Genomic DNA, 23,577 nt, shown 5'->3' with positions numbered 1-23,577 from the left:
AGAGAGAGAGAGAGAGAGAGAGAGAGAGAGAGAGAGAGAGAGAGAGAGAGGCCGCGAGCAGCCGTACGTTCACACATAGGTAGTACATACAGGGTGAAGTTAGGTGTGTACGCTGCTGGATTTTCCAGGGTTTTCCCGGGGTTGCGGTAGAGCGGTGGATGGGGTGGTGGAGGAGGGTGGAGGTGGCGGTGGTGCTGGCGTGTAGAAGGGAGGGCAGGACGAACGCGGGGATGGTGGTAGTGGTAGTGTTGGGGGTGTACGGGTACGGGAACGGGAAAACGGGGATGGGATACGAAGCGGGTTGAGTTGGACTGCGAAGAGGAGCGAAAGGGGTGTGGGAGGAGGATGGTTGCAGTGGAGGGAGGAACTATAATGAGTGGTGCGCGCGTGAGGGAGAGCAGGATAAAAAGGGGGTGAGTGAGGAAGGCGGCAGGGGGTTGGGATGGTGGATGTGGAGGAGGAGGAGGAGGAGGAGGAAGATGTGGAGGTGGTTCTGGGAGGTGGGGAGGGAACGTGGGCGGCAAAAGGAGGAAGAGGGAGGCGGAAGCAGGGTAGTACGGGGTAAAAAGGTTGGAAGCTGTGGCAACCGGCGGGGCGAGGGACGTGGCCAACGGGGTGACCAGGGGGCGACGGGAGGAGGACGGCTGGTGGTTGCCAGCTACGGTGAGAGGGAAGAGAGAGAGAGAGAGAGAGAGAGAGAGAGAGAGAGAGAGAGAGAGAGAGAGAGATACGACGAGAGAGAAACGAGAGAGCAAGAGCAACGGAGTGAGGTAGATAGTAGAGAGAGGGGCGGTTTGAGTGGGCCGTCGGAGGGAGGGGGAGGGTGGCCGGATCGAGAACGACGGGTCAATTTAAAGCACGGTGGGAGGGAGTGGCGGGCCGGGCCTAAAGGCAGTAAACGCCGAAAAATTCAGCACGGTTCAGCCGGTTCGATCGCTCGAAAGCGAACCGGCCCAGTGATCGGGCCTCCCGCGTTACCCACCGACGCGGCTCCACTCGAGTCGAAGCTGCGCGACGCAGCCCGCACCACCGCACCACCGATTCGAAACGGTAACGGGAACGGGAACGCAACGCGACGCGACGCAACGGACCCGAACGGAACCGAACCGAACGAAACGAGACGAGACGCGGCGAAAGACGTTGCGCGACTTCGTGACCCGCGATAATCGACGATCCCAGAACAGGATCGAGTAGTTTCTGTGTCGTCGCGCGAGGTGACCGCCCGGTCACCGGTGATCGCGCGACTTTTCTTCGTCACTATCTTGACCGGTAATCGTCATTCGCGCGCTTTCCCTCCGGCAACCTCGTCGTCCAAGGGAACCAGAGGGAACCAGAGGAGAGGAGCCACAGCCACCGCGCGATCGATAGAGGTCTGCGAGCTGCCCATCCGCCGGAGACACGCCGCCGACCGCCTCGATCATTGATCACCGGGGATCAAAGGGAGAAGACTACCCTGTTGTCTGTCCATCGCAAGGTGGTGCGAGTCGACGCGTGTTGCCAGGTGGGAATCGCCGAAAATCAACCGTGCGAAGTCTGTTTGTTGATCGGTAAACTTTACAGAGAACGCGACACTCTGCCGCGCGAAAACCGTTCCAAGATTCGCGTTTGTTTTCCAAGTTGCAAACTTTTACGCGAAAACAAACCGGGTCCGTTTTGATCCGAGCTTGCGAACGATAGTTTGACGATCGTGGGAGATAATGGTTAGATCGGAATTGTTTTGTACCGCTTTTAGAAGATAGAGGACTATAGGTACAGTGCTGTTTTTTAGCTAGTGTAGCTAGTAATCATCGTGATCCATGCATGGATGATGAGACTGCGAGGACGTGACAGCCGTAGGTAACCAGTCTCTATGTGTGAGTAAGGGTGGTACAATGTACTCGTGAAAACGACGACGTCCATTAAAACGATTCCCATTATTTATTCAGAAAGATAGTCTGCCTTCTAAAGAAGCAGAATCAACGAAACTAGAAAGTTACGTTCGGTATCGATTCGTTCATTGTAACATTTCGAACACGTCTAACTCGCAGTCTAACCAAATCCTCCGTCGTTACGGGATCCAAACCTAGTTACGCAGGGTTGTATCGCAGAACGTTTTGCAAGTCGGTGAAAGAAGTTCAGTAGTCCAGGGTTAATGTTTCGTGTTTGCTATTCCCGAGAACGCGCCGCGGTTTCGCGAACCAATGTTTCAGCGACTTTGTTGTAGCGCGGTGTTTATCGACGGCGACATTGACCGCGGCGATCCATTCCGCGGAGACGATTACGGTGAAAGGCCGCGTACGAAAACTCTGAATAAGCTGAAGAAGACTGTTGCGACTGAGAACGAGAACGGGGTGGAAGAGAAAGGGGATGTTGCTGTGTCCGCGGGAGGTTCGGGGGCGGAACGCGCGCGCGGCTGCCTCGCGGGGCTCGAGACGGCATTGTTCGCCGTTCGAAGGGGGCGAGGGTAAAAAAGTTTGGTGCCGCGGCGAAAGGGTGGCCGCGAGAGTGTAATCGAGAAAGCGGGCGCCGGAGAGGAGGGTCGGTCGGTGACCTAATTCAGGCGGCGGGGTTTTTCGAACGGCGCGAAAGTTGAACGTGACCGGGGAAACTTTTCGTGGCCGTGGCGAACAATCCGCGTCTCTCGCTTGCTGCTCGCTTGCTTGCTTGCTCCTCCAGCCCGCCCCTTTCGCCGCCCCGCCCCGTTTCGGCTCCTCGACTCCGCGCGACGGCTCCTCGAGGACCGGATCGGCTCGACTCGACTTTGCTCGGCTCTCTCTCTCTCTCTCTCTCTCTCTCTCTCTCACTCGCCCACGCGACGGAGCCCCGCGACCCCGACCCCGAGAACAGAACCCCAGAGCACCGATGGATACAACTCGGTCCAACGGACCGTTCGAACTTTACCGCGCCGCCGAGCCGAGCCGAGCCGAGCCTCGTTCGTTTCGCGACAGCTGCGCGACCTTATCCTTATCCTTATCCTCCTTCCTCCGCCGCTAACAACCACGGTCGACGATCCTGTCGATCTAACGCCGCTCCATTTCTCCAAAGCCACGCCTCGGCGCAGCTTCTCCGCTCGCCGAAAAACCAAAATCTCCCCCACTTCTCCAGGATTTTGGGATTGGGAAACCGAACGTCTGAATAGAATCGGGATGTAGAAAGAACAGAGGCTTTTACATATATCTCCTCTTAATAATTGCAAGCGGATTTGAAATGTTTTCTCCATTTTTCATCCAGCCACTTCTATCGCGAATGCATAAAATGGGAGTGTATCAAGCGCAACCAAGTAATCGTTTCGGGGAGAGAAGCTGAATTAAGTCTTAATTGAACTCGATTCGTAAGACACGGGCATTCCATTTCACCAGTAACAGGAAAGTTTCGCAACGGGGCAGAAGATCGAGGGAAGATCGTCGATTCACTCGACGCCATAATTGGTTTACGCGCATGACCTAGAAATTTGCTTCACCCGGAAGAAGTCCAATTGATTGCCGAGAGATAGAGAGAGGGAGGTAGTGTCGACCAGATTGCTATTGGGGTTCGTGACACCGATTCCGGAGGGCCAGGCATATAATCTGAATAATAAAAAAGTATGCCTGATCGAACGGTGAAGCACACACCTAACTATCGAATTGCCAGTTCCTGCGACGACAAAAGCCATGGCTTTCCGTGTCGTGACGGGTAAATGTCGCGGTTCACTGTCACGTGAAAACGTGCCTTAACCCTGCCCCTATCCTTGAGGCTATATGACCCGATAAAATGCTGTCTATTTTTATACGCTGCGAGCCCCACATGCAAATCCTACTGCGTCCATCCGAAAAAAATCCCCACTGTCCCTGCTAACCATGAGGGTGCAGTTTCCTGATGTTGCCAATTACGAGTTAGGGCAATTGTTCCGACAGCTCTCTCGACCGTTCTTATATTCATACGCTTCTCCGATATCTATAAGATTCGTACCAAGCCTTCGAGAACCGCGTGGTGTCCTGGATAGCTCGCAAACGTGCGGAGGATGTTCCCCGCGGCGGGAAAGGATCTCACAATAAAGTTTGACACGTGTTCAACCGGCTCGACGATGCTTTAGCTTTAGCTTTTTAACCCTTAGCGCTCGAGCAGTGACCCAGAGTCCCCACTAAAAATTGCTGTGCCATCATTTAAAATATTGTTCACATTATTGAATATCTTGATATCTAGTCAATTGTATCTATAAAAAGAAAAAAAATCATATCGAATGGAACTATTCTAGCTAGGAAGAAATGTTCTCATTATTAAGTATGTTGGTGTCTAGTCAAATACTAAATCCTTAAGTATTGCGTGAAGTATTATATCAATCTCATATCCATAAAAAGAAAAAAATCACATGGAATGGAATTATTCCAGCTGGGAGGAAATGTTTAATTTTCCAAATAAAATAACTCCGAGTGCAAAGGGTCCACCTCGATGGTGGACGTCATGTTGCATAGCAATTTTCTAGTATTTTTATCGAAGATTCTGCTTCTTCGAGATCCACGTCGATCATAATGAATGTAATATAGAAGACGAATTGTTCTTTTTAGTGATATATTTGAAGTTTCGGCGGAGCGTTCGCAATAATGGCTTGTACGTAGGGTTGCAGGAACAGGATCAGAAGGGGCGATCGCGTTTAAAGAAGCGATCTCGATCGGTCCCCTGTAAGATGACCGATTTTCGTCGGCGTCGCGGCCGTTCCGCCGCGCCGGTGTCGTAAAGTAGGAAGTAACTCTCGACTCTCCGGCGCTCGTTAACTTGAAAACTGGAGTTTTGACTTCCGCCCTCTTACTCGAGATTACATCCTACATCGTTCGTCGGCGGTTGGCAGCGTGTAGTTCAGTTCGCCGGCGCACGATCTCCCAAGTTTTGCGCCCCCGAGAAAACTTTTCCTCCCGGGACGAACGTCCCGAAAAGGATGGCGTAGCTCCTCGGTATTTCCGCGCATCGGGACACGCTGTGTTTCACCTTATCGATTTTCGATGATCTCGCGTGCGAAAGTTTACGCGAGAGTTTCAGGGACACAGCCGCGGCCGCCGAGACCATCCTTATTTTCGACGCGGAACATGCCGCGCCGCCACACCGCTCCAATAAAAACACACGCGAGAGAGAGAGAGAGAGAGAGCAACCCGCTTCAACGGAGATCCGAGCGAACGCGGAAACCGTTCGAAATAGACCAGGGGAAAAAACTTGGCAAATTATCGGGGAACGATCGACGGAAGAACCGTCAGGCAACGACGAGGCAAACGCAATGAATACATAACTGCAGGCCCAAAATTTCCAGGAAAATTCAATTATTTAACCTCGGAAAACCGGACCGAAAGAGTTCGTGCGTGACCCTTGCACCATCTTCCGGAAATACAGTGGGTGTACAAAGTGCTCATACACACCTTTTAAAAACGAGCTTTTTAGCATTTTTATCAAAAAAGAATCTTTGGATTTAGGGTTTGCGCGATCCATTTAAATCGTACATTCTTACAATTATAGCAAATTTTGGTTCGTTCAGGATTTTTTAATTTAATCAATTAAGCATCGATAAAGAAAATTTTGGTTTAAGTGTATTTAGCTGGAATCGTGAAGTAAATTGTAATTTGTTGTATGTTGCTTTTTACTAGTTTTTTATCCCGCTGCCTGTAATGGAAATTTTAAAAATACGTTTTGTAGATGCCTGGTTATACAGAAAATTTCATCGAAATCGGTTGACGTCGTTATGAGCTGCAAACAATTAAAAATGGTATTAAAAATTATAGACCGGATATCGTGAAAAATTGTAATTTTCAACGCCGTTCGTAGGAAATGTATTTTTCACATTTTCATTACAGGTTCCGGACAAAAAATGTTGTGAAAAGCCTTTACACCCTCTCGTCAATCTAAAATGTGTAATCGAAACATTTAGAACGATGTTTTATGAATTTAAAGAGGGAAACGTTGAAAATATGCATGACACATGGAAAAGTGTCAAAGGTGGTTTGCCAAATTCAGAAATAAGTTTTTACATGCTTGATAAGTTATAATATCGATTTGAAATCGTTAAAAAGTAATTCCACGTCATTTTACGGTTATAGTTTAGCGTTAGAAAATGATATAATTTATGAGAAACGAAAGACAACGACTCCCTTCCATTGTTTGCCACGTCGACAGTTGTGCAGACTTTGCTAAAACGTTTTTTACACAACCGTGAATGAGACGCGTGTTTGGACAACGACGCATCTGTGAAACAACATACCGTGCATTGCAAGAACGACACAAGTGAACTTTTCAACTCGTACAAAGTTCCGGAATAAGGGATGCATAAATATAATTTCAACATCTTGCAGGAAACTGGTGTAGACAACACAGTGTTACATCGTAGCAACGGGCAGACTTCTCGTCCCCTTATTGTCACTTCGACAATTCTGCAGACTTCGCTAGAACTTTTTTACACAATCATTAATGAAACCGCGATGTTGGACAACGAAATATCCGCGAGACAATAACATACGACACGCACAAAGTCTCAGAATGGGGATGCATAAATACAGGAGCAACGTCTTGTATCAAACAGAAGATACCACAGAATATTCTATTTCTCCTACAGGTTTTGTTACTTCGACAATTCTGCAGACCTTGGTAGACCTTTTTCACACAATCATGAATTAAAGTATCCGGGAAACAACAACATACAAAACGCACGAAGTTCCAGAATAAAGGATGCATAAATATAATTTCAACATCTTGGAGGAAACTGGTGTAGACAACATAGTGTTACATCGTAGCAAGGGGTGGACTTTATATCCCCTTATTGTCACTTCGACAATTCTGCAGGCTTTGTTAGAACTTTTTTACACAATCATTAATGAAACCGCGACGTTAGACAACGAAGTATCCGCGAGACAACAACATGCACGAAGTTCCGGAGTAAGGGATGCATAAATAAAATATATTTAAACATCTTGTGTAGAAAACTGACGTAGACAACACAGTGTTACATCGTAGCAAGGGGTGGACTTTACGTCCCCGTTTTGTCACTTCAACAATTCTGCAGACTTTGATACAGCTTTTTTACACAATCATGAGTTAGACAGCGTAGCATTTTCGAGACAACGACATACGAAACGCATGAAGCTCCAGAATGGGGGATGCGTAAATACAGCAGCAACATCTTGGATCAAACGGAAGATACCGCAGGGTATTCTATGATAGTAACGGGTCTCTGCTCTCCTTGAGTTTTTGCCACCTCGACAATCTTGCAGACTTTAATAGAACTTTTTGCGGAACGGTGGATCGAGCTTGACTTTGGGCAACCGCGAAACAAGGAAGCACAATAGAGTTGGGAGTGCGAGGAGAACGTTCGCCTCGGATGAAAAGGGAAGAAGGAACCAGATTAACGTTCTTCCTTCTGGTCGAGGGTTGCTCGAGACTATCTCTCGTTCCCGCGAGCCAGCCCATCGGAATATCTCGGCGGATTCGCGGGATGAACTCGTGCGTGCCCGAATCTGCGGAAAAATTTGACGAACTCTGCGCGATTTCTCTCGACTCTCTGCGGCTATCGAGCGGGGAAAAATATCAGGAACGAAGAAGGGAGATCGTCTTTGTAAGAGAAAGGGAGAGGTATGGAGGAAGTCGACGACGACGTAGAAGAAGAAGATGAAGTAAACTGACGTCGACGAAGAAGAAAAAGAAAAGGGAAGGAGTACACGGCGTCGAAGGGTATCGTAGCGGTGACCTGCGAAAAGATTGGCGAAGCCAGCCAAGTGCGTGAGTGGAAAAGGGATGCAAGCCTGACGGTTGTCGATGCTGGCGGAGGTGGGAAAGGAGGTGGCGGAGGTTGGGGTTGGTAGTGGTGGGAACTATAATGAGTGGCGGCTGTGTCGGGCGAAGGGAAGAGGGCGAGGACGAGGGCGGTGAGCTCGAGGGTGTGGGTGAGGATCAGGGCAGGAGGGTGAGAGGCAGAGCGAGAATGAGCGCGCGCGAAAGAGCGAAAGAGAAAGAGAGCCAGTGAGCGAAACAGAGAAACAGAGAGTCGGACGGAGATACGAGAGAAAGACAAGCGGCGGGGGTCGATGGGTTGGAGAGGGTTGGTGGTAGTGGAGCAGCAGAGCAGAGCAGAGCACAGCAGAGCAGAGCGGAGCAGAGCTGAGCTGAGCAGAGCGGAGCTGAGCAGAGCGGAGCAGAGCAGAGCGGAGCGGAGCGGAGCAGAGCAGAGCAACGGCAGCAGCACGAGGAGGTGGAGGAGGAGACGGTTGTACAGGGGTGGGTAGGGTAAAACGAGATGGACGAAGGGTATAGGTGGCGAAGGAGGGTTGGTCGGTGAGTGTGGGAAAGCGTGTAGCCTCTGCCTCCTCCCTTTTCCCCCCGCCGGCCGCCCTTCTGCCAGCCTGCTGCTCGGTCCAAAGGGGAGGCAGGTGGGGCCAACGGGGCCAGAGGGGCAGGAAAAAGGGAACTAGAGCTGGCCGAGGGGGACGGCAGAGAGCCGGGAAAGGGGTTGTCGCACGCCTATCCGCTCGATAGCAGCTTACAGTCCGTGCACGTTCGCTGCCCCCTAGAATTTTCGTGCCCCATCTTTTCGAGATTCCGTGGACAAGATTTTTTACCCTGGCCACACGTGAAGACCCGGCCACCCAAATACCCAGCGAAAACGGTCTGCCGTTCCGGACCACGGCCAATGAATGCTCTCTCTTTACTCCCGGACCGCTCGAACTGGCCCTTTGGAGCAACGCCGCGCCGTGGGGTGAATGACTCGGAGCTGTACAGAAGATCAGGATGGTCTTGAATCTTTTTCTTCTCACGATTAGGTCTGGGCTAGGTCGATCTTTGCTCCGAGAGCGATTGAACTGGCCCTCGGGGGCAATGTCGGCGGGTCAATGACTCGCAGCTGTACGAAAGAAAATCAAGATGGTCTTGAATCTTGTTCTTCTTGGATTAGGTCTAGGTTAGCTACCCTTTGCAGATTGAACTCGCTCTTAGCAGCAATTGCCGTGGAGTCCAAATACAAATCCAAAAACAGGAGGGCGAGGATCACTCTATGCGTTTCAAGGCCATGGAGGGAGCTCTTCGCAAGAAAAGTTTTGCAAGAAAGGAATCTTTCCGTGGTGATCGAGACTCTGGGAATCGTCAATTTTATTGCTCGTACACGAGTTCGGCCGCATACAGTGTGGGCTTCAAGAAAAAGGGAAAGCATCCTAAGAAAGGACATCTTTACTAACAGAACCACGCCATAGATGTTCGAGTAATTAATCAAATTGATAATCAAGTATACAGTATGGAGACAAGGAAGTTATTAAACTCAACATTTCGGGTGAAACTAGAAGAATTCACTTTTTAGTATGGAGCAGAGCTGTGCCCCACAGGGCAATTCGTCGATCTCAAAGGTTTATCGTTGTCTCTTAATGTCTTTTCCCGCAGAAAAGAGAAAATCGAGAACCGATGTAAATTTTCTTCGACCCAGTGCGCAAGCTGTGGAGATGAGAAATTTGCGGGGAGAACGCTGTCGCACGATTCTTCGCACTCGGCTCCGGGCGCCGGGCATTTTAACGAGACTGTAGAAAAAGTTCCGCGGCTAGAATTCTTAGGAGAGTGTCGTTAAACGCGTCTACTAGGCGTTAATACGTGCTCGCTCGCAAATTGTGGCAGTTGGCTGCAACGAAGACGATGACGTCGACGTTGAACAGGGTGCGATAGAAAAGAGAGCTCCGCGGAGCGCTCGTCTGTTTCCTAGGTCTCCGTGAACGGGTCTTCGTCCTGGAAAACCCTGAAAATTGATTTTCCAGGCGCGGTCTCCCGCGGTACCCACGCACAGGTTTCCCTCTCTCTCTAACTCTCATTCTCCCTCTCTCCCTCGGTTGCATCGATTTTCACCTGGCTCTCCTCTCGCATCCCCTGCAGCTCGAACATGAACCAGCGAGGTTCATTCAGACACGAGCGCGTACGAAAAGAAGGAAAAATCTGGGTCAACGAAATTTCGGGAATTTTCGCAAAAGGGAGAGAGAAAATGGGGGGCTTGAGAGGGAGAGCAAGAGAGAGAGAACATCAGCCGAACTCACGCCCTTTTTCCACGGAAATTTTCGGATCGGTCGATCGACGTTTTCGCCCACACTCCCGGGTCCGGGTCCGAAACGAACGACGTCGCCGGGACGACGAAAAGCCATCCGCCCCCGCAACCGCCTCCCCACGCCACCGAACGGCCACGAACGCCTCGAATTACGAGGCGTGGAAAAAATATCGCAACCGATAAATTCCCCGACGCGCCGCGCCGCGTCGGCCAGTTTCTCTTTTCTGCTCCGCTCCCCGGAGCCAGGAGCCCGGAACACAGAGCCCGAGAGCAACGATGATATCTATCGAGGGGGTGGCGACCCAGCCACGAGGAAAAATGTAACGCGGGGTAGGTCCTGTTGCGCGTTGCAACGCGCCGCGCCATGCCATACCACGCCGGAACCTCGGAAACTCGGTAAAACGAGCTAAGTCGGTCGGACAGAGGGGAAACCGAAACTCTTTCGACTTTGAAACTTCCGAGCGCCGCGACGACGACGCAACGGGACACGAATCTACCAACGTCTCCCGGCATCGAGTTTGCTCGCGATCCCTGCGATCCTATCGCATTCCGCGAGCGTTTCGCACGAGTCTACCATGCATTCAAAACGCTCAATTAACAACGGATAAACTGATAAGCTTACAAGGAAACATATTCAGATGCGAAATTCGGATTTTGATAAAACTTTGGGAGTTTATAGTTCTTTGAAAAATATTTGACACGTATTTTTTTTATCGGCAACCATCCACTTTGAAGGGGTGAAAACAGCCCTCAAAGTTGGGGGTCAAAACCATACTTTTTGAGATATCTCGGAAACCAGAGGTCGAAAAAATTTGAATTTTTTTTTAAATTGTGTGTTTTTCAATGGGAAATGTAGTCGCGCAAGAAAATTTTAACAAAAGTTTTTTGTTTAAACAATATATTAAAAATTTGATTTCTTTTTGTAGTTTCTCTTATTTATTGTTAGTTAATTTTAATGTAAACTTGGGTGCGTGATCTTTGATCCAAAATAGGGGATACATGTTTCAGGATTTTCTTTTTTTTGCCATTTAACAATAATTATGCATAATGGAATATAGTCTTGCACCTGGCGTGTGGAGGAATTCTGGCTTGTTTTATCGAAATATAAGCATTTAGTCTAAACGTATATAGTATTTTAAACAATACCACTGGATTACATGTCGTTTATTGTTTTATCAGCAGCTAAAGAAGGTGGCGCAGGTACCAGCGTGACGCGGTGCTAATTACCGCGGCGGAGTAAGGGTACCGACTGGTATGTATAGCCAATTCTCCTGCAAATTTCTCCGGTTGTTGGGTGTTTCCTTGTTATTATTGCTGTGATATGTTTCCATCAAAATGTTTATAATGTTCATCAGATTGACCTTCATGTTTGTAAAAACGAATCTAAAAATAAACAATCAGTAAAAGTAAATTATTTGAAGGATCCACAGTGTATTTGAAAAGGCTCCAGGTATATTTTGACCGAAAGCCCAACCACCGCAGAAATTCGCAGACGAATTGGCTATACATACATGTCGGTACCCTTACTCCGCCGCGGTAATTAGCACCGCGTCACGCTGGTACCTGCGCCACCTTCTTTAGCTGCTGATAAAACAATAAACGACATGTAATCTAGTGGTATTGTTTAAAATACTATATACGTTTATACTAAATGCTTATATTTCGATAAAACAAGCCAGAATTCCTCCACACGCCAGGTGCAAGACTATATTCCATTATGCATAATTATTGTTAAATGGCAAAAAAAAGAAAATCCTGAAACATGTATCCCCTATTTTGGATCAAAGATCACGCACCCAAGTTTACATTAAAATTAACTAACAATAAATAAGAGAAACTACAAAAAGAAATCAAATTTTTAATATATTGTTTAAATAAAAAACTTTTGTTAAAATTTTCTTGCGCGACTACATTTCCCATTGAAAAACACACAATTTAAAAAAAAATTCAAATTTTTTCGACCTCTGGTTTCCGAGATATCTCAAAAAGTATGGTTTTGACCCCCAACTTTGAGGGCTGTTTTCACCCCTTCAAAGTGGATGGTTGCCGATAAAAAAAAATACGTGTCAAATATTTTTCAAAGAACTCTAAACTCCCAAAGTTTTATCAAAATCCGAATTTCGCATCTGAATATGTTCCCTTGTTAGTAATAGAAACGTTAGTTTGAAAATCTAGCATTAGGTCGTTCGGAAAGTCATTTCGTTTTCTCAAGAGAAAATGAAAGCCAATTTTGTACCATTTAGAGTAAGTTTTATGACATTTTCTTGTTTGCGACCTTTCAGGCAACTTGAAGATCCCAGGCTCGTTGAATTTCTATTTTGTTATTGGCCAAAAAGTGAGTTGTATGACTTTTCACGACGTTATTTGAAATAACTATCGATCGATATCGTTCAACCAATCATTGAACGGGTCGTCCTATAGGACATATTCTTTCTTGCGTTTGTGCTAACACATGTTTCAGTTACACATCTGCCACCATGGGATAAAGTCCGGTTATTTGTAACTCTTTAATATTCGTTTAAATGTTGTCTCTGTTGTCACAGCAAGTATGTGTTTTTATATTTTTATTTTTTCCGTTGGATTTACACGGCTGTGTTACAATATTTGATCAAATTATATTATACATATATTATTGTTCAGACGCAAAAAATGTCTCTTTGAGAATGATCCACATAAGGATCGAAACGTCGAGAAGCATGTTTAATTAATTACACATTTGCTGGTTTTCTATAAATGATTGAACCCTGCGCCGAGAAATCATAAAATTTATTATATTTATTATATATGTTATTTGAAATGTTGCACCGCATAAAAAATGTTGAAAAAACCGAACAAAATGGTAATCCGATGGTACATCCTCTCCGTGAACAGCACGCAATTTTTTCTTCGGTGCACTGCATTTTTACCCTTGCAGTAATATAAACGATTTTGCGATTTATAATTAGGTTAAGTAATAACTAGACTGCGGATCTTTATGCAAAATTAAAATTGTCTGCATCGATTTCAAGAAATAGAAACTGAATTGAATTTCATTTCTTCTCTTAATGATTTTAATAGAAAAATCATATATTAAGATCATCAGTCTTTAAAATTTTTCATCAATTTTGAATTTCATTCACTCAATTTTGCTACAAATGCATAAAGATCCGCTGTCTAGTAATAAGAAACGGAGGCATTGCCATCTCTACACGAAAAACGAAGTTACTTTCCGACCTAGTATATCTGCAGTTCAAGTAGAGGTAGGTCATGAACAGAATGTTCACTCGATTAACTTGAAAACAAGATGTCGAACAAAAACAATGATCATTCTCTTTATTATTCTTGGATCAATCAGCGAATAAGGTGTGAAACATTTCCTTGCTTCCCTATTTGCAACATTTCTTCTCGAAGCGTAAAGCTCTGTAATTGGTTTTCCGGTGTCACTGTAACAGCGTTTGGTGTTACTAGGAATGCTGCAAAACATTTAAACGTTAGTGCAAACATTTCTTTGCACTCTGCAAATTTACAAACGCCACGAACGCATGAAACGGAAATACAGTGGATAGAAACATCGATTCGATACGCGAGCTGTCCTGTAAACGTACAATTACTAGACCCGACAACTTTGTGAATCTATGGTCTATAAAAATATTTGACTAATTATAAAATAAAAACGAGAATTTATTGTGGAACCGCGTTGCGCCAGCACACGACAGGTTTACGTCGCTTTGTGAAAGTAACAATGGTTGCATTCGTTCGGATGTCTGGCGAAGCTTTAATTATAATTTGTGCTCGAGTGAGTTCATTCAATGAAGTGCCACGAAGAACAATCCTTACGGTCTCGAGAATTTTTATGATTTGGATACGATGTATCCAGTAGTTTTAACTGTGGAAAGATTTCTCCGAAGGAAGTAGAATTTCATTTACAATCAGGTTCCACGAATTAGCGTTTTATTTGCGAGCAGCAAGAGATCAAGGAATAGCATCCGTGTCAAAGTTCGCACCTGTATGGAGGCATTACCGTACTATTCGGAAAGGTACAAATAAGTGATCGTACAAGTCGCATTGGGTTAGATTAGCGATGTGTCCGATGGTTTTAGCTGTGGAAGGGTTTCTTCAGAGGCAGTAGAGTTTCATTTACAATCAGGTTCCACGGATTAGCGTTTTCTTTTGGGAGGAGCAAGAGATACAGGAATAGCATCGGTGACAAAGTTCGCATCTGTATGTAGGCATTACCGTACTATTCGGAAAGGTACAAATAAGTGATCGTACGGGGGTGACGAGGTAACGCGGACAGGTCGAGGGAAGTCGCGTTGGGTTAGGTTAGCGTCGTGAACGACGGGGAAGGGTCGGTTCGCCTCGATAAAGTTTGTTCGATCGGTCGTTAGTCTGGTTCGGAGGGGCCAGCGGCGTTCCTTATGCGTGTAACGCTTGCCGGGTCATCCGACGAACGACCCGCAGTTTTTCTAAAGCGGGGAGGAAAAAGAGTTTCCCTCTCGCATCCTCTCTTCTCCCGCTGTCCTCTCGCTCTCGATTCCCCTCGATATCGCAGTCGACTTTAACGGCGAACGAGAATCGGCTCCCGGATCGGATCGAACGGGAGAACAAGCGTGCAACGACCACCACCGGCAGACGCGGGAGCGTTTAACTTTGTTCCGAAGTTCTCCAAGGTCGTGTGGTGCGGCTGTAGGTCGGTGGCGCAAGAGGAGGCGAGACCGGGAGGTGAATAAGAGGGAGAGAATTTCCGAGACCGCGTCATAAATCTCTATCTGCCGCTGCCGGGGGTAAACGCTCGCGGGATATACTTCGGCGACGTCTGTAATTTCGCGCCATCACAGACCGGAGATCTCTCTCTTACTCTATCTTTCTATCTGCCTCTTCTTCTACCTCTCGATTCCCTGTTTTCGCTCTTACCTCTTCTTTCTCTCTCATACATGCGCTGCCCCGTTCTTTATCCATCCGTGTTCGTTCCTTTGCCAGTCTCCGGCACGAACCCGCGATTTATTTTGCTCGCACAATTTTCCCTGTCGACCAAAGAGTTTAGGGTAGTCCGAGAATGCTACCGTGCACAGGGTTGCTCGGGTCCCGGAGAAAGGTAGCAAAAGGTGCTCCACCTAGCTCTCGTACAAGTTGCCCCGGATCTGGCCTAGTTTTTAGGGCTGATGATCACGGTTTTCTCGCACCGTACCGCCTCCCATATCCATATTTAGGAAAACAAAGTCTTCTCCGTGCCTCACAAATTGGCTCCTGGCAGGAATTCGAAAGGAATGCGGCAGCAAGCCGTCCGATTGGGTCGTTCCACTCGCACTTTCGGTTCCAGCCGAATTATTGGCTAGAGTGTGTGACGTGACTGCCTAACCATTGGTTGCGAGGGATCGAATGAAGAGGGACAACTTGTGAGCCACGGAGAGTAGGTTGGATGAGGAACACTCATTCTTTGTATTCAATTGTGTATGCATACTTTGTATTAATACATTGACTGCCACGTTAGTGTACATAAGAACCACTTTCTTCATTTACCGACTTGTGTGCGACGCGTTCCCGCCAAGCAGCCATTGCAGGCTTATCTCGACACCCAGTGCCGTAACAATGCGTAGTGTAGTCGATAACACGGACCAATCGGAGCACGGCTACAGCGGATGGACTCCGGCTCGGCCAACGGCAACGCCACGCTTAGTGCGACCTGTTGCCGAGCCGGAATACACCTGGCTATAGCCGCGCTCTGATTGGCCGGCGTTTCTCGTTAATAACTCCTCAGCAAAACCGCGAAGAACAGTTTGCTGAAGAAAAAAGTTACTTCGCGTGACCTCAGGAATCGTCCTTTTCCAGGACGTACAACATTTTTGGGACACTCTGTAGCATAGATTATGTTATGTAATAGTTAGACAGTGGATTTTATGCATTCACTGTTTTATTATATTCAACCTATTGGACATATTAAGAAAGGAAATCAATTTCTATTCCACTCCAGGTTCTAGTAGAACATTTTTATTTTGCATAAAGTTCCGCTGTCTAGTAATAATTTATAATACAATGTGGCTGTTGCCAAGACATTCAAGACAAGGCATGTTCACAAACGGAGGACAGAACCTTGTTGATTGTAAATCGAGCAACACGCACATATAATAAAGAACTATTGTAAAAAGCCCTACAGCTATTACGAGGCAAACCAAGCAGTTGCTCCATCTACCAAGCACCTATCGACTAGCTACGGCACTGGCGAGTCGAGATAAGCCTGCAACGAATCCGCGCCGCGTGGCGGGAACCCGTCGCACACAAGTCGTCGATGAATATTTTCTTGACCTGCTTGTATACCGAACCAAATACTTTTCTAAATGGCTCCTTTGCCAGAAACATTAGTGGAATTTAATACTGTACGTGTATGGTAAATTCTTGCCAGATAAAAAGGATTTTTCACATGAATACAAAAATAATGCGAAACGTCCACGTATTTTCCGAGAATCGATGATACTTTCATCTTCGGGCCCACCACTCGTTTCGTCGGGTATTTGCGTAATCCTATTAAAATTAATTATGCGCATTTTCGATCAGCTAAGTAATCGTTCGCCGATTGTCGGTCGCACGCCCGTCTGGGCTTATCGTCCCTAATTTATAAATGAAACTCGATAATATATGTATACGCGCGGGATGCACTATGTGTAGTGTGTATGTATAGTGTGTTCTCCACTATCCGCGGTTTCAAGTATCCATGGGGGGGTTTGGTGTGCCTACCCCCTCCCCCCGTGGACATCGAAGTCCCCCATTGTGCTCTGCGCTCTCAGTCGACAATTATTACGTTCAATATTATTTACACGAGATTGCACTTCAATTAAACGCTGCATCGTTAACCCGGCAGCACACGTGTGACCTTCCGAAACGAAAGTATCCACTTTCGGCGCCCATGGGCCCCAGTCAAAAGTAACGTTTGTTCTTGATGTTGTACAAAAAAAACTAGTATAACTAAGATACATAAATACGTGCTCGAAATTAAATGCCCTTTGTTTCACACACAATTCGTTTGCAAATAAAGCTACATAAAAGTGACACATACATAGGTATCAGTTTTTAAGAAGCTAGAAAGAGTTGCAAAACGGTAGCGAAAGAAATACGACGATCAGATATTATATTTCAGCGGTGAGGGTCCACTAGACCCTCACGTGTGCACCGCCGGATTGAAGAATAGTCCGATGACCGTGCACGAGCTACAATCAGTGGAAGTAGGTGGTTTTGTAAAGTACCCCTAGTGGAAGGATACTTCGTTGCTTCTAACGAGCTCAATTTTCGATTTTTTTTTTGCACAAAAATTTCTGGACATTGTTGAAACATCAGTGAAAGAGTACGCGGAATTTTGGTTGTCAAAGGTTCGGTAGTTTCGGGGTAAAAAATCTCAAAGTGGAAGAAGAATCCCTGTTTGCGACGGGTGAGCACTTTACGTTTTCTCATTGTATCAACATTTACCCGAATAACGTTTCACCTGAGAGCGTGACGGATCAGACTGATTCACTGCCCAGCAATTGTGTACGCGGTGCAGAAAACGAAGTTTTCACTTGAAGAAAAAAGCTGACGAAGTTGAAGCAGTTCAAAATGTCTGTATTTCGTGAAGAGACAAACGGAACGACCGAGGAAAGTTCGACGATAAAACGTTTAGCAGTCTGACGGTGAAAAAGGCGGCAAGTTGGCCGAAAGTATCGCGATCTCTTTGTAGAATGGCCGGTTATAAGCCGCGCGGGAAGAAAGTGAGGCACGTCCGAGGGAATTTCCCCGCGTCGGACAATAATTTTCAGCGAGGCGCGGAGGAGAACGATTTATGAGTGAACTTCCGAGGGGGCGAAGTAAAAAGAATCGACCAAGCTTGACCCAGACCTATTTAAGCCGTTTGAACGGCCGCGTTTTGTAACACCTGCTGCACCATCGCGCGACCCCTGACAAATAGTTTCCCGGAATTGCCGTGACGATACAAAGCGCGGCGCGCGATATCGTAAACATGCCTAAAATCAAATTTCTCCGAACGATGGATTCGCGTAACACCGTGAATTATGGCAATTTCGGCACCTTCGCACTTCACCCGACCGCGCGCAAGGTGTACACGGTTTTTAAACCGCGACACTTGTCGTCGCGCCGTCCCGCGTCGAATGCCTTTTAACTTGTTCGATTGAAAACCGAGCCTCGTTTCGAGGAGACACTCGAGTCACTGAATACGATACACGTTGCTCGACAAAACAAGCGGCCACTTTGTCCCCCTCCTCTCCGAATCATTTTCTTTACCAAAAGTCTACCCACGGCTGTTCAAACCCTTTGCTCTCCGGCTGCCGCTTCAACGCTTTGTCTGCCGGAAACTTGTTCACGGATTTTCGAACGCCTGTGCTTTGCCGCGAAGAGAACGGCATTAGTTTTCTTTCACTAATTAACTGCGAGTAGACGGCGGACTTTTATGCAAAATAAAATTGGAGCAAAATAGAAATTTACCATTTTTCTAAAATGTGTTTCGCGTAGAAAATTATATGATAGTTTTTCCGGATTTTTCGGTCTAGTGAAATTTTTCTCGAGTAATTTTCGATATTTTTCATCAACTTCGCAGGCAACCTTACTATTTTTCATCAACGGCAGAATTACCGGAAAATCCTGCCGACCGATTTATATTGCTTCGCGAAAACAAGCGGGAGTACATTTATTTCGCATCGAATTTTATTATAAAGACTGACTTGTTAATTGATAATTCGCAAATCAGGCAAGAGGGGGGGGGGGTGTACGAAATCAATTTGCCAGAATCTCTGAAATGATTTCACTGAAAAATGCACCGTGCAGAGACTCGCCTAAACAGTAATAAATAGCGGTTTTCCGACAGAAACATTGCGGCATTTCAATCGGAATTAGTGAAGACAGTTGCCGATGCAACTAATCAATATATAACCGATTAATAATCCCGGTAACTAAAATATTGCTTTTGTCAATCCGCGTGCAACAGGATTGAATAAACGCGGGCACGAATAATAAATCGAGTTAAACGAAAGCGATTGAATAGGCAAACGTTAAGAATAAACGATCGTTTCCCAGTGGCATTGTTTTCCACGCCTGTCTCCTATCAAAACATGTTGCAACGTCCCTTTTGTCTACCGTATTTATACTAAACCGGCGATTTTTAACGCTTTAACCACCCGCGGAATGCTGTCTATCAACACGGAGCTTAATCTGTTTCTCCTAAACAACAATCTCAAAAGAAATTATTGACTCTACGAATTAAATTAAGGCAGAATTTTATTTCAGCTTAAATTATGCTTGACTGATAGAGCGTTAGTCACGAGCAATGACGTACACTCCCGTCCATAAGTCACGGACACTTATTGGACCGATATTATGGAATAAAAATGGTACCGACTAATTTTTTCTAGTGTAGAGAACATGTAAATAAAATCTGGCCAGAATATCCTATATTTTCTAAATTTTAATTATTATTCTTATACAGGGTGTCCCACGCAACTGGAACAGACTGTACCTACTAAACGGTCGGGAATAGAGGAAAATGTTATAAGAAAAAGTTGAATCGCATCAGACGGTGCATACTACGCAACTAATTTTATGCTCTTTTGTGCATCGGTGCATCAGAAAAATGCAACTGCACTTTTTTTTAAAATGGAAACCTGCATTTTAGACTGCACCAATCGATGAAGTTTGTTGTGCTCTACATAGAAGTACTACATACTTATGCCCTAAACTAATTCGTTAGGAAGTTATCGAAGCTAAAATTTCTCTGATTTATAATGGAACATAACGTAGGTATGTACTCCGGAACACTTGCCGAGACCGAAATAATTCAATGAACTTTTAGCTTCGATAACTTCTTAACGAATAAGTTTAGGGCATAAGTATGTCAGTACTTTTATGTAGAGCACAACAAACTGCATCGATTGGTGCAGTCAAAAATGTAGGTTTCCATTTTTTTAAAAAGTGCAGTTGCATTTTTTTTATGCACACCGATGCACAAAAGTGCATAAAATTAGTTGCGTAGTATGCACCGTCTGATGCCATTCAACTTTTTCTTATAACATTTTCCTCTATTCCCGACCGTTTTAGGAGGTACAGCCTGTTCCAGTTGCGTGGGAGAGACACCCTGTATATTTAATTTTCCATTCTAGAATCTAATCCAAATAGAACAATAAAATCAAGCTGGGAGCTTGTACTCTTTAGTTACCATTTTGTCGAAGATAAGTAAGTGTTCAGTGATTTATGGACGGGAGTGTAGGATGCGATTAGAGCAGAATGAAACTGGAGCGATTTGTGTCGCGATTAGGCGAAGGGACGTACATATAACAATTGTCCTTGGAATAAACGAGTGGAAAAAAAGATAATGGGACAAGAAGGGACAGTTGAATGGTGGCGACGAGTTAACTCGTCTTTCCCGAGTTACGTAACAGGATAATAGGGGGCGCTAGGGGCTTGGCCGTGGGAGCACACTTTCCATTTTGTTCGGCTGATGACGCGGCCGATTTATCGTCACGAGTTTACGGAACGAAGTCAGAAGTTCCAGACAGTTTGTCGACAATGTTTGACCCAGACCCATTGAAATTCCTCTCCCGTGGATATCGGTCGAACTTAAACGGCAAAGATTCTTGGCGCGGTTCCCGCGAACCTTGGAAAAACCGGGCGCTCGTGCGACATCGCCGCGCCGAGTACGCGCGCCGAGCACCAACCCGGTTCTTTCGACATCTCTAACGTCCAATTAAACCGGCTTTCTTTTTTTTGTTCTCTCCCACAGGGAAGTGTTTACACCTGAGCGGACTGACACCCGAACCACTCACGGCGGATGACGATTACAAGCTGTTGCGCTTCGGTATCGGTTTCACAAATATGGTGGCTCGCGCCACTAAAGGCAGCGCCGATCTCACCAGAAAAGAAATCAAAGAAGGTCAGTACAACATCAACAATACACCCGCTAATTAGGAACTTTTTAACCCCTCGCACTCGGAGCCATTTTAATTACGAATTATTCGACAAATTTATTGCTTCGAGCGTACCAAAAATTTTGGCAAATATGCAAAAACTCCGATTTTTCGAAAATGAACAACTTTTTCAAAATTGGTACCAACAGCTTGAGCTTTTTTGAGATGTTAGAAGGATTAGTTTACTAGCTAATGTGTAAATAATTCTTTTTTAAATTGTTGTATGTGTCGTATTCAAAAGTTAAGTGCTCGAGTGCTAAGAGTTAAATTCCCTATTTAACATTAGACATACCGAGCGCTAAATGTGGCTGGTCTATGTGACCTTATGAAAATGGAACGACTGAATTTATTTAATGTTTGTACGATTTTTTTATAAGCATCTTTATAATTTGGGAAATTATACAGTAAAACATTTCAGACCGGACATTTGAAACGGAGAAATATGTAGTTCTTGCATCTTGCAATTAATGCAGACAATTTCTAGTTTCCTGTAAAGGTCTACAGTCCGGTAGAAACGTTATCCACATACATAGCTTAGTTATCTAGGATTAAAGCATAGACCGCGGAACTTTTTTAAAAAAATATTCCTACATTATAAATTCCGATGAGAACTGCTAAAGAAGTGTTCTGAAAGTTAAAATTATAGTAGGATTTTTATGCAAATACGGAGGACCGTATGCAAAGCACCCAGGAAATTAACCGTGGCCGATTTTTCTTAGACTTTGCACATTGACACAGTAAAAATCTTGATTATAAAAAATCAAATGATAAAACTAACTCTATTTCTGGAGCTCCATTATCAATAATATCGCAAGAGCAGTGTCCGGGTTAGGTTTGTCGCCCCAGGAAATGCTAATAAACATCGACGATACAATTCGTTCGGAAGTGGCTAGTAATGTCGAGTGAAAAATCGAAATTCGACGTAATATTACGTCACCGATGGTCAGATACAGTTTTGATTAGAGTATGCCGTGTACTCGAAAAAGAAACGTCGATCAGCATTTGTTTTTAAAAGGGAAGCTTTTTTCGTCGCTCAGGAGGTTCAACTTTTGATAGAGATCGATACGATATTCTACTGATTTGCCATTACGGGTTCAAATCGAATGCTAGTGTTTCGAAAACCATCGGAAAAAAATTCAATCCTCCCCGGCGAAGAATACATTAATACAGAAATCGTTTAGCGTTAATTTCCGAGAATAGTTTCCATTAACTGGCGCACTGTGTTCGCCACCACCAACCAAACACCACCACCAAAGTTGCGACTCATTGTTATGTCTTTTTCTTTCCTTAAATCGCAAATTATCCCAATGCAAGAGTGAGTTAATCATCTCTACTCCCGAGAATACATTTTCAAAGAATATCGATGAAAGTACAAAAAAAATTTATATTACAATCTTTAAAAAAACAATCAGTTCAAAACGAGATTAAATTGAAAATTAATATAAACAATATGATAATTATTAATAACATTAATGTTGAAAACGGATTGGTTAATGGAGCACACAGGCGGAATATTAAAATTTATTACTTTTCAAGAAAATACTAAAATTCCGTCTATATTGTGGTTGGATTTTCAATTGGCCAAAGTAGGAGTGAAAGTAAGAACTCGTTATCGTGATTATATGAAAAATGCAAATTTTCATCAAAATTTAACACCAATAATAAAGATATCGAATCAAGTAAATATGTCGAGTGAGGAAAAATATCAAATCACACGTAGTCAATTTCCAGTGGTTCCTGCTGAAGCGATTACGATTAATAAAAGTCAGGGACAAACATACGAGAAAGTATGTTTGAATTTTAAAACATCAGAAAAACGAACTTTACAAATGTTGTATGTAGCACTGAGCAGAGTTTCAAAATTGAGCGCGGTTTATATATTTTGGGACAATTTAAATTAACAGTATTGAAGAAAACCAAGATCAATACTGCAAACCCGGATAATGAGGAGTTGTATCGTTTGCGAAAAACTAATTAAGACAATTTATTTTGCAACATTAGTATGCTACAACAAGGAACCAAGCGAGCAACGAGCCTACGATGTTGGTTTAATGCGACGCCATATAGCAAACATTTTGATAAGTAGAAAACTATTGAATTTCCCTGAAAACGTATAATCTTCTTAAAACGTACTAAAAATAATGATAATAATATACTGCAACTAACGAATCGGGAAGTTCTTTGTGTGGCTCTTGGAGAGTCGCACACCAAATAAAAAACATTAATAGCTGCAGGCCCTACTAGCCATGCGTACCACTAACCCTCTCGCAAGAGCAGTCCTACCCGCGAACGAGCGAAGCGAGCGAGCAGAAACAACCCTACTCGCGAGCGAGCAACAATAACCCTCTAGTTTTTTTTGCAATTCTGCGATTAGAACATCCCATATCCCTATAAGCATCAATGGATGCATTTTCTCACTTGTCAACAATTGTCCTCGTGGCATTTTACTAATGAGAAATTAAAATATATAACATATTACGGATATCCTTACTTTTCAATTGCAGTTACACTTCTTTTATTGTACCTAGCTGGACTTATTCAATCAGAGTCTAATAATAAGCACAAACTAAGTGGCTTTATAGAAATTTCGCACTTATATTTCGCGTCGTGCAGCAAAGAATGTAAACACACTCAAGAGGTGAACATTTCCGAGCAGAT

At 44.9% G+C, this 23,577-nt stretch overlaps 2 protein-coding genes across 3 annotated transcripts in view; one reads left to right on the top strand and one right to left on the bottom strand.

Annotated features, from left to right (window-relative positions):
• The window catches only part of Tdg (Thymine DNA glycosylase), a 148,549-nt gene that overhangs the window by 106,150 nt on the left and 18,822 nt on the right, over nucleotides 1–23,577 (top strand). The window contains exon 8 of the mRNA XM_076420116.1: nucleotides 20,736–20,885. Coding sequence (XP_076276231.1) covers nucleotides 20,736–20,885 — 150 coding nt within the window. The remainder of the gene's footprint in view (nucleotides 1–20,735; nucleotides 20,886–23,577) is intronic.
• Dnmt3 (DNA methyltransferase 3) overlaps nucleotides 1–23,577 on the bottom strand; it is a 174,686-nt gene that overhangs the window by 146,814 nt on the left and 4,295 nt on the right. The window lies entirely within an intron of this gene.

Source organism: Lasioglossum baleicum, chromosome 3 (assembly GCF_051020765.1).
Source record: "Lasioglossum baleicum chromosome 3, iyLasBale1, whole genome shotgun sequence".
NCBI lineage: Eukaryota > Metazoa > Arthropoda > Insecta > Hymenoptera > Halictidae > Lasioglossum > Lasioglossum baleicum.
This window is presented reverse-complemented; position numbering and strand designations above follow the sequence as displayed.